The sequence below is a fragment of the Polypterus senegalus genome, chromosome 4 (assembly GCF_016835505.1).
Source record: "Polypterus senegalus isolate Bchr_013 chromosome 4, ASM1683550v1, whole genome shotgun sequence".
Lineage (NCBI taxonomy): Eukaryota > Metazoa > Chordata > Cladistia > Polypteriformes > Polypteridae > Polypterus > Polypterus senegalus.
In genome coordinates, this window is record NC_053157.1 from 218,765,937 (window position 1) to 218,778,188 (window position 12,252).

General features: G+C 41.5%; 2 gene segments (V, D, J or C); both read right to left on the reverse strand.

Moving 5' to 3' along the window:
• Positions 1–358: 358 nt before the first annotated feature.
• LOC120527995 lies at positions 359–1,073 on the reverse strand. The segment is given in 2 exon segments: positions 359–832; positions 963–1,073. Coding segments are annotated over 2 exon segments (369 nt in total).
• A 10,128-nt stretch (positions 1,074–11,201) lies between these two features.
• Positions 11,202–11,725, reverse strand: LOC120528835. The segment is given in 2 exon segments: positions 11,202–11,521; positions 11,650–11,725. Coding segments are annotated over 2 exon segments (369 nt in total).
• Between the last annotated feature and the right edge of the window lie 527 nt (positions 11,726–12,252).

Here is a 12,252-nt window from a genome sequence, read left to right on the forward strand (position 1 = left end):
AGACATAAAGGTGCAGTGACCGGGCTCATTGTCACACAGTGTCAGTACCAGGATATGAACCACATGGTTAGAAGTCCGAAGCCTTGACCACTATGCCACACTTCCTGCTAGTAATATTAGCTTTTTAATAATAAAAAAATAAAATGCAAATACTGTGCACAGAAAAGTATTTAATTAGTTACAAATTACTTTCAATACATTCAGATAACCAACGACAATATAACTAAGTTCCATTGCCTTATGAAATTTTTTCAGGCAAAGCCAAATAACACAGCTAGTAATATAGAAATATTTCAGACTATTATTTCTTTATCCTAAAGGTTTTCTGGATTGGGTCATTTTCTCACAATCTGCCCTTTCTGTAATATGTTGTGATCAGGAGACTCTCTTTCTGTTCTCTTTCTCTCTCTGTCTCTCATGTATGCCAACCCTGTGACTTCTCTCTTATCACCAGCAAAATTAAGAACAGCAGCTGCACAGACAAGTTGAGGAAGTTTTTGTACGGCTCTGTATCACTGTGTGAGAGGAGTACTGCGGCCCTGCTTACAGTAGTAATGTGCTGCATCTTCAGGCTGCACGTTACTGATGGTCAGCGTATAATCAAGTCCTGAGCCACTGCCACTGAAGCGACTTGAGATCCCAGACTGCAGAGTGCTTGAGCGATAAATCAGAAGTTTTGGAGCTTCTCCTGCTCTCTGCTGATACCAATAAAGACGTTCATAGCTGCTATAGTAAATAGAGCTGCTGGCTTTACAATTCATGCTGACAGTTTCTCCTGGCCGTGCAGACAGACTTGAGGGAGATTGAGTCATGATGATATCTCCACAGGACCCTGGATAGAAGAGAATACAAGAGATTAAATAAAGTACAATTAATTTATTTTTAGAAATAAATACAATTACAGTTTTACTCAGTAGAATTCACATAACAGGTGTGATAATTTATTTATTTCTACACCTCACCTTCAAACAACACAAAGAAGGTCACCAAAAACAGAAGTGAGAAATCCATCTCCACTGTGTCTTAGAGACAGGCTTAACTGACTCGATCTCAGTGACTCCACTCTTTATGTCTCAAGCAGCTTTAAGGAGAGACGTCAGTATGCAAATCCTGAATGGGGAAGAAACAAAGGAAATGAAGTGAGGGTGTGCTCGACAATGAACTGAGAGAAGGGAGAATTCATGCATCTGCCATTTTGTGGTTTTATCAAAGCCTCACTCATTTTTAACTAAGGAAGGCTGGATATCATTTTTGTCCTGAACATTCAGTGACCTGACTGTCCAATCCTTGCATGAGCTGTGTAGCTGTATATGTGATTATGGCTTGGCTGTAACACTAACTGAGGACTAGGGTCCTCCCTGCGTGGAGTTGCATGTTGCTGCTCCGGTTTCCTCCCACAGTCCAAAGACATGCAGGTTAGGTGCATTGGCGATCCTAAATTGTCCTTGGTGTATGCTTGGTGTGCGGGTGTGTATCCTGCGGTGGGTTGTCGCCCTGCCCGGGATTTGTTCCTGCCTTGTGCCCTGTGTTCTCTGGGATTGGCTCCAGCAGACCCTGTGACCCTGTGTTAGGATACAGTGAGTTGGTAAATGACTGACTGAAATTGCTATGACAAATGCTAACCATTTTTGCCTTTGTTCTGTTTTTTTTTTTTTGCAGCAATATAAGTTCAAGTGCTTCCCACATAATATAGTGCATTGCTGTATAAAGTAAAGATTACTGATGTAGATGAACTCAACAACAGGCCTTGGAATATGATCTATCTGTTTTCTAACCCTTTTATCCACTACAGGATTGCAGGGAAGATGAAATATATCCCAGAAAGCATCTGGCTTAAGGCAAGAACAGACCTTGGACAAGGCACCACCTGATGTCAGGGTGAACACACACACACACACACACACACACACACATATCAGTAGTCAGATTAGCATCACCGGTTTACTGTAGGAAAGCCACATGGACACAAAAAAGACTTGCAGACTTCACACAGAGGCCAACTTCGAATGGGACCCCTATCCTCATCAATGCAAGGCAGCAGTGTCACCTTTGTGCCATCCATAACATAAGAAGAGAAAGAGGGCAAAGCTCTCCAGGAGGACTGAAAGAATTCAGAAAAAAAAGAAGAATTGTGTTGTGTTTATGTCATTGTTGAAGTGTTTTGGAAAGGTATTTGTGCAAATAAACCTTTTATTTAAACCGAGACTTGCATCTGTGAGATTGTGATATGAGGTTTGGGGTGCTGCAACACCCCCTACTGGTCACACTCCAATACCCTTTTACTTACATAGGATTCAGACAGTATTCGGATATCTTCACTTTCTACACACTTTTTTTGTGTTATAGGTTTAATTTTACATTAATACATTTTTGCATTTTTTCACATCTATGTATATTCAGCAATCCACAATGACAATGCAAAAGCATGCTTTAAGAAAGGATTGCAAATTTATTAAAAAATCAACAACTGAAATCTCTCCTTCATATACAGTAAGTCTTCATACACTTTGCTGTGGCATTCCAAGTCATGGCCTGGTGCAACTTGTTTGCTTTTACTTTTCTATGAGATGTTTCTATAACTTGATTGACGTTCACCTTAGGAAAAGTAAATCAATTGGACATGGTTTAGAAAGGTACACTTGTAACTGTGAATATCCTACAAATCACACTGCATGTCAGGATGAAATATTAGCCATGAAGTTCAAGGAGCTCAGTAAAAACTCTCTGAGAAAAAAATGTGGTTGTGTGTTGATCAAGACAAGGGTACAAAATCATTTCCATAGGTTTGGGTGTTCCCAGGAACACAAAGGCCTCTGATAATTTTGAAATGAAAGAAGGCTGGAACCATCATGACACCTCCTAAGTTGTCCATCTTGCCAAACTGAGTAATAAGGCAAGAAGGGCCTTTGATAAGGTGGTGACCAAGACCCAATGGTCATTTTAAAGAGCTTCAAAGATCCTCGGCTGAGATAGGAGAGCCTGCATGAAGGATAACTAGCTCACCAGCACTCCATCAGTCACACATTTATGGTAGAGTGGGTAGACAGAAGCCACCCAAGTAAAAAGGATTTGACAGCCCATTTGTACTGTAAGAGCATGAGGAAAAAGATTTTCTGCTCTGAATAGACAAATATTGAACTCTCTGGGCAGAAATCCAAGCATTATATCATGAATAGACCAGGCTCTGCTCATCACCTGCCTAATACCATCCCTGCAGTGAAGCATTGTGGGGGAAGCATCTCAGCAAAAGGAATAGAGAGATCGGAAAGATTTGAGGGAAGACAAATACAAAGAAGACTTAGAAGAAAACTTGCACCACAGTTCATGCACCCTCAGACTAGGGTGATGATCCATCTTTCATCACAACAATGACTTAAAGCTTACAGGCAAAACAACAATGGAGTAGCTTCAGGAGAAGTCATTGAATGTCCTTGAATGGCCGAGCCAAAGCCCAGAATGAAACCCATAAAACATCATGTGTGTAGAGACCTGAAGATGGAAATTAATAGACACGTCCCACTCCGTCTAATGAAGCTTGAGAGTATCTGCCAGAACGAATGGGATAAACTGCCCAATTCCAGATGTGTTAAACTTATAGAGATTTACCCAAGATGGCTTGAAACTTTAATTGTTGAAAAGGAACTTCTACAAAGGGTCTGAATATTTATTTGAAACAGAGATTTCAGTTTTTGATTTTAAATAAATTTGCAAACCTGTTCATTTTGTCATTATGAGTAATTAATTATGTATTGATGGGCATAAAATGAAAATTTGTGCATTTAAAATTAAATCTATATCATAATAAATCGTATTGCTGAATGACATTTCAGGAGTAGTGCTGAGCAGCGATTTTCGCCAAAATATTATTTTCAGCAAATTTGCTGTGTTCGCATTCACCCTTGTTTGTTGAATTATTTACTGATAAATCAATCGGTTTAGGAGAATCCCCAAGGCACTACCTCCCCTGGGACGCTAGAGGGCAGCCCTCCTGGGCGGCTGTGGCAACACAGATTTCCATATGCCACACAGGTACTTGGAGTTTGGCACAGCCCTGTTGGGTTCTGTAGGGGGCCACCAGGGGGAGCTGCAGAGCCCTACGATGGACTTCCACCACACCTGAGAGTGATTCCAGGTAATACTGATGAGCCACCTGGAGCACTCTTGGGAGTAGAATCAAATGAGAGGCGGAGAGAAAGAGAGAAGGAAAAGACTGTGCTTTGTCTTGTGGACATTGGGATTTTGTGGGGAGCGAAGAAAACACTTCCCCAGCTATAAATAAAGGTGTGCTGTGTGACAATTTGTGTCCTGCCTGAATGTGATGGGGTTAGGGCGGCTGTACGCCCCCGGGTGGTCCACTATATATATAATGAGGCTAAGACCTGGGGCTTTTTAATATTAAGACAAAACCAATACAAAATCAGAAAACATATATCAATATCTAATGAACAAAGCAGTGTTCAAAACCAGCAAATCTGCACAAAAAACACAAATTTCAAATCAAAATCAGGAAACACAAATGAAACAGTGCTGAAACTGAAATGAGAACTTCAGTTTCTCGATCTCCAGTTGCACAATTAAGTGGCTCTGCCTCCTTCGGCTCTACCTGTTGGAGATAGACAGCAAACATATACAGGCAGTGAAATAGCCTGTAAAACTTGCATTTTTCTGAGGTATTCACAACTGAGCAAATGGATAAACTCACATCGGTAAACAGGACTACTGAAGAGGTACTGAGTGATTTAGAAATTGTAGAGGGAGAAGTGCTGCTCAGATTATTAAATATGCTGAAATCAAACAAATCACCAGGACAAGATAATATTTACCCTCGATTTCTTAAGGAGGCTAGTGAGTACATGTATAAACCCTTGACACATATTTTCTGGAAGTCACTGCGCACTGTCGAGATTTAAAAGGACTGCAGAATGGCAAATATTAACCTGCTATACAGTATAAAAAGAGTGACCGGGCAGAATCAAGCACCTATAGGCCAGGAATCTTAAAGTGCATCAGTGGAAAATTAATTGAAGGAATTATGAAGGATAACATTGATCAGCACATGGCAAGTACAGGAGTTTTTCTGGACAGTCAGCATGGGTTCAAAAGAGGAAGGTCATGTTTTACTAACATGTTGGAATTCTATGATGAAGCAACAAAAGGATTTGATCAAAGTAGAGCATAGGATAGTATTTATTATGACTTTCAGAAAGAATTTCATAAGGTGCCACATGAGAGGTTGGGCAACAAACTAAAAGAAGTGGGAGTTCAGGGTGATGTTGTACAGAATTGGCTCAGACACAGGAGGCAGAAGGTGAGGTGTGAGGACCCAAATCAGAATTGGCCGATGTTAAGAGTGGTGTCCCATAGGGGTCAAAGCTAGCGCTGCATCTATTTTTAATATATAAACGATTTGGATAGGAATATAAGTAACAAGCTGGTTAAGTTTGCAGATGATAAGAAGATAGGTGGATTAGCAGATAATTTGGAATCCGTTATATCATTACAGAAGGACTTGGATAGCATACAGACTTGGGCAGATTTGTGGCAGATGAAATTTAATGTTAGTAAATGTAAAGTATTACACATACAAAGTAAAAATGTGAGGTTTGAATACACAATGGGCAATCTGGAAATCGAGAGTACACCTTATGAGAAAGATTTAGGAGTGAAGATGGACTCTGTGCTATCAACTGCTAGACAGTGTTCAGAAGCCATTAAGAAGGGTAACAGAATGTCAGATTATATAGCGTCCTGATGTGTGAAGTACAAGTCCAAGGAGGTTCTGCTCAAGCTTTATAACACACTGGTGAGGCCTCATCAGGAGTGCTGTGTGCAGTTTTGGTCTCTGGGATAGAAAAGGTCCAGAGTTGAGTGACTAGGCTCATTCCAATGCTACAGGGGATGAATTATGAAGAAAGATTAGAAGAGCTGGGCCTTATCATTTTAATGAAAAAAAGTTTAAGCGGTGACATGACTGAAGTGTTTAAAATCATGAAGGGAATTAGTCCAGTGGATCAAGACTGTTATTTTAAAATGAGTTTGTCAAGAACACAGGGACACAGTTGGAAACTTGTGAAGGGTAAATTTCACTCAAACATTAGGCAGGTTTTCTTTACACAGAGAACCATAGACAGTTGGAATAAGCTACCAAGTAGTGTGGTAGACAGTTGGACTTTAGGTACTTTGAAAACTAGACTTGATGTTTTTTTAGAAGAATTAAGTGGACAGGACTGACGATCTTTATTAAGCTGAATGGCCTGTTCTTGCCTATCCATCCATCCATCCTCTTCCGCTTATCCGAGATCGGGTCGCGGGGGCATCAGCTTGAGCAGAGATGCCCAGGCTTCCCTCTCCCTGGCCACTTCTTCTAGCTCTTCCAGGGGAATTTCCGAGGTGTTCCCAGGCCAGCCGGGAGACATGGTTCCTCCAACGTGTTCTGTGTCTTCCCTGGGGCCTTCTCTAGGTTAGACGTGCCCGGAACACCTCACCAGGGAGACGTCCAGGAGGCACCCTGATCAGATGCCCGAGCCACCTCATCTCTACTCTGAGCCCCTCCCGGATGACTGAGATTCTCACCTTATCTTTAAGGGAAAGCCGAGACACCCTGCGGAGGAAACTCATTTCAGCCGCTTGTATTCGCGATCTCGTTCTTTCGGTCACTACCCATAGCTCATGACCATAGGTGAGGGTAGGAACATAGATCGACTGGTAAATTGAGAGCTTTGCCTTACGGCTCAGCTGTTCTTGCCTAGATTGTTCTAATTTTCTAATGTTCTAATCTTGTAATATACATCTGAGATGATATTGATCACAGTAATATATACATTTTGTAGTGTATGGTTTACTTGGTAAGCATCCAACATTTCTATTGTTTCCCTGTTGTGGTTGTTTTTTTAGATTTCATTGTAACTACAATGAGGGTCGTTTATTGATTATTCTCTGTCTGCTTCCTACGATTAGATCACTTTACAACAGGCAGTTTGATCAGAGGCACCGACAGCATGTCCAGAGAACAGAACTCATTGTGTTGTATAATTATTATCATCACTCCAAGTCCACAATCTGAAAAGAAGTTAATATAATAACACCTTATCATAATGCTAACTGTGTAGCTTATTTCATTAGAATCAATTGATGACAGAAAGCTTTCTTCTCATTCCATCTGCTCATTGCTTACTTAATGCAGTGCAGAACAGCTCTTACTGATTCGATTTATTTCAGTTTATGAGTATTTTCTAAAAATGTGATGTGATGGTGTGGGTCTAACTCCATGGTCCCTCTTCTCGTTTGGGAGTCTCTTGAACCCAACACCGTCACAAATGGTGGCAGCGGTGGGATGAGCTGGCGATGGGGAATGAAGAAAAGTAGAGAGAGCAGCAAGCGGGATAGGTGCCAGACTTTGAAAGAGCTCACGGACCCAAGCCAAAGGAGGACAAAAGACTGAACTTTTTAATGGACATTTATTTAATGTTTTATTGCCTTTTTATAGGTCTTATTCTTTTAATGTCCTGTTTTTAGAATGGTGCTTGGGTTGTTTTAGTGCTTTTATTGATTTGTTTTTAGTGCAGTGTAGGGCCACGCCGCGGACCTGTGCCACTAGTTGCACAGGGTTGGAGGAGGCATGGAGCCTTCCCACACAACTAATGGCTTTTAATGTGGAAGGTGTGTGATAAAGTGAGGTCCGCAGCTAATCGGCATCTTTTAAATAATTAATCACTGCACTTGCATCTTGATAGGAGGGGGCATGGTAGCATGGTGAGAGTGGTTCCTGGGTGCGATTTGGGAGCGGGCAGCCCTACACTGAGTGTACAGGTGTAGGATCGTCCCTGTCCCTAACTGGCGCTGGGAGATGCTAATTGACACAGCTGTGCCATGTCCCCATTTTAAAAGGGGAAATGCGAGTACAAGGAGAGAAAAACAAGGATTGAGAAAGGAAAATAAATGGAGGTTAAAGAGAGAAGAAGGCAAGAGAATGAAGGAACCGGTGCAGGAGTGAGTGAGCTGAGGAGAGCAGGCTCGAGGGTGAGAAAGCAGGCAGCTGGGAAGTGAGCCCTGAAGAAGAGTATGTGACCGACACTCTTGGGGGTGGTTGGGTTTTGAGTCACTCCAGCTGAGCTGTTCCAAGGAGCGGGAGTGAACGGGAGCTTGCGTGGTCCGCCATGGAAGACCAGGAAGGCAACAGGGGTCGACGAGGCTTGGGAGTAGAGCCCAGACATGAGAGCCATTGCCCGTTGGGAACCCGAATCTCAGTCCAGAAAGGGATCCTCTCCCTAGTCATGGGACGGCAGGCAGCCAGACCTGAGGAAGGTCAGCTGTGTCTGCTGTTAGGGCAGCTCCTCTGTTGCAAGGCCCACACGGGATAAGCAGAGGAGCCATCAGTGTTACAAGAAGAAGGACTGTTCCTGCTGGTTGTTTTTAATCTCTTTTTAACGGACTGATTTATTGTGATTTTAACCTCCACTGATACACTTTTTTGTGGATTATTTAATTATGGATATTGGAGCACTGCACTTTTTGGGACACTTTTGCACCTACCCTTTGCTTCATGTGGTGTCCTCATTTGTACAGCTCATCCCGGTCATGACTATTTACTGAGGCTTCCAAATGAGACGAGGAGCATGGAGCCGGACCCGCACCATCACATGTGTTGATACGGTTTTGCTGCATTCTTAAATACTTTTTAAAGTTTCTTTGTGTTCATGTCTCTGCTCAGTGACTCCTGTCTTAGAATTGGTGCTAAGACTGGCTGCCCATGTGCCACTGATCAGGGCAGGTTTTTTTAAAGGAATCTGTCACTTTGTGAGTGGAGCCTCATCTGTCTGCATCTTCATGTTGATCTTCATGGACAGTCAGAGTGAAGTCAGTCCCTGATCCACTCCCACTGAAGTGATTTGGAATCCCAGACTGTTTGCCTTTAAGATAAGAAGTTTAGGAGCTTCACTAGGTCTGTGATGGTACCAGACAACCTATTTGATCTCTAGTAGGAACTATACAGGTATAATAATTTAGTTGTTTTACTATTAATAGCAAACTCTTCTCCTGCCCTGGTTGATTTAGCTGGTGGTGTCTGGGTCATAGATATCTCTGTATTGCCTTCTGTGAAATAAAACATAATTTTACATTTTCTGTATTAAGATATGTCTTTAAAAATTATTGCATATAATTCATATATTAAATTGTAGAAGAGTCTACTAATAATAATATTTACATGTATAATCTATTTTTTTTAGCTAGTGCTGCTTTCTAAGTGTTGGTTATAAAATAACCGTCATACCGTGAGTGAAGAAGACAAAGATGCAGAGGAGCGGCACAAGAGGCGACATTGTCACTTCAGATCTTTGTCAGTCTGCCTCAGTCAGAGGTTCTAAACACTGCCAGTGCAGTCAGGTGGGCACGTAGACACAAAGGGGCGTGTCTATGCAAATCACCTGCCTCAGTTCAGTGCCAATCAAGCTCCAATGCTCCACTAACCTGTTGAACGCAATATCTCTTTTCTATCACTCAGGGTCATCTTAAAAGACAGTTTGTGTTTGTTGTATTTGGTTATAACATTATGTCTTCTCTTCACTGCCCTGATCAACTTCACAGTTGTTTCTCCTTATCTAATTTACAGTGCCTTCCATAATGTTTGGGACAAAGATACATTTTTCTTTGATTTACTCCTCTACTCCACAGTTTAAAATTACAAATCAAACAATTCAGATGCGATTAAATTCAACATGGCAGACTTTAATTTAAAGATATCTGCATACATTTTGGTCACACCATAGAGAAATGACAACACTTTTTCTACAATCGTCCCTCCATTTCAGGGCACCAGAAGTAGATTAGATTAGAATAGATTAGATTAGATTAGATTAGAATAGATTAAGCCGCATGGTTCGCTTCCCGGATCCTCCCTGCGTGGAGTTTGCATGTTCTCCCCGTGTCTGTGTGGGTTTCCTCCCACAGTCCAAAGACATGCAGGTTAGGTGCATTGGTGATTCTAAATTGTCCCTAGTGTGTGCTTGATGTGTGTGTGTTTGTGTGTTTGTGCATGTGGGCCCTGTAGTGGGCTGGTGCCCTGCCTGGGGTTTGTTTCCTGCCTTGCGCACTGTGCTGGCTGGGATTGGCTCCAGCAGACCCCCGTGACCCTGTAGTTAGGATATAGCAGGTTGGATAATGGATGGATGGATGGATAAAACCTGGTAGTGTGCACAACTGTGTATTTTAGTGTGTGTCTGATCAGATATTTAAAAATGTAAATTGGGCAGTTCAGTCTAAATATTTAAAGTCCAGATATTCTCAATTGTTATAGAAATTTGTCATTTTTTATTCTCTGCAAGAGGTCCACAGAAGGCTACATTTCTAGTAAAGGATCAAAAATAATATCAAGTTCATGATCATTAACCTTGCAATGGTCTAAAACGATATTCTACATGCTTATGTTTGAAATTTGTTCTTTTTAACCTTCTGCAAGTGGCCTTAGAGGGTGAGAGCCACCAGTTAAGAATGAAATATCAAAATTGATAGATAGATAGATAGATAGATAGATAGATAGAACTGAAAGGCACTATATGATAGATAGATAGATAGATAGATAGATAGATAGATAGATAGATAGATAGATAGATAGATAGATAGATAGATAGATAGATAGATAGATAGAATACCATACAATACAATTTATTTTTGTATAGCCCAAAATCACACAAGGAGCCTCTTGACAGCCCCCCAGCCTTGACTCTCTAAGAAGACAAGGAAAAACTCCCAAAAAAATCCCAGTAGGGAAAAAATGGAAGAAACCTCAGTAAAGGCAATTCAAAGAGAGACCCCTTTCCAGGTAGGTTGGGCGTGCAGTGGGTGTCAAAAAGAAGGGGGCCAATACAAGATAGATAGATAGATAGATAGATAGATAGATAGATAGATAGATAGATAGATAGATAGATAGATAGATAGATAGATAGATAGATAGATAGATAGATAGATAGATATTTTTTTAAATGTATTAAGTTCTTTGTTACTCCAATGGTTTTCTGGATTGGGTCATTTTCTCACATGCTGCCCTTTCTGTAATAGGTTATGATCAGAAGACTCTCTTTCTCTTCTCTGTTTCTCCTTCTCTTTCTTTTGTGTGCCAACCCTGTTACTTCACTCTTAGCACCAGCAAAATTAAGAGCAGCAGCTGCACAGACAAGTCGAGGAAGTTTTTGTACGGCTCTGTGTCACTGTGTGAGAGGCCAGTCGTAGCCCTGCTGACAGTAGTAATGTCCTCCATCTTCAGGCTGCACGTTACTGATGGTCAGCGTGTAATCAAGTCCAGAGCCACTGCCACTGAAGCGACTTGAGATCCCAGACACCAGAGTGTTTGAGTGATAAATCAGGAGTTTTGGCGCTTCTCCTGTTCTCTGCTGATACCACGCAAGAACATTATAGCCTCTACGTGTAATGGAGCTGCTGGCTTTACAGTTTATGCTGACAGTTTCTCCTGGTCGTGCAGACAGACTTGAGGGAGACTGAGTCATGATGATATCTCCACAGGACCCTGGATAGAAGAGAATACAAGAGATTAAATAAAGTACAATTAGTTTATTTTTTAGATATAAATACAATTACAGTTTTACTCAGTAGAATTCACATAACAGGTGTGATAATTTTATCTGGTGATTTCACCTTCAATCAACACAAAGAAGGTCACCAAAAACAGAAGTGAGAAATCCATCTCCACTGTGTCTTAGAGACAGGCTTAACTGACTAGATCTCAGTGACTCCACTCTTTATGTCTCAAGCAGCTTTAAGGAGGGACGTCAGTATGCAAATCCTGAATGGGGAAGAAACAAAAGAAATGAAGTGAGGGTGTGCTCGACAATGAACTGAGACCATAATGAGTACCCAAGAACGGAAGGGCCTTGGTTAGGGAGGCGACCAAGAGCCCAATGATGACTCTAACAGTGCTTCAGAAGTCCTCTGCTGAGATGGGAGAAACTGTAAGAAGGACGATCGTCTCAGCAGCACTCCATCAATCAAGCATTTATAGTAGAGAGGCTGGACAGAAGACACTCTTGAGTAAAACGCATCTGAGAGCACCTTTCTATTCTAAGAGCATAAGGAAAAAAATTTGATGAGACAAAAATGAAACTGTTTGGGCAGAACTACAAGCACTATGTCTGGCAAAGACCTATCAATGCTCATCCGTTGTCTAATAACATCTCTTTAATGAATGATGGTGGGGCAGCAGCATGCTATGTGGGTGCCTTTTAGCAGCAGGCACAGAGA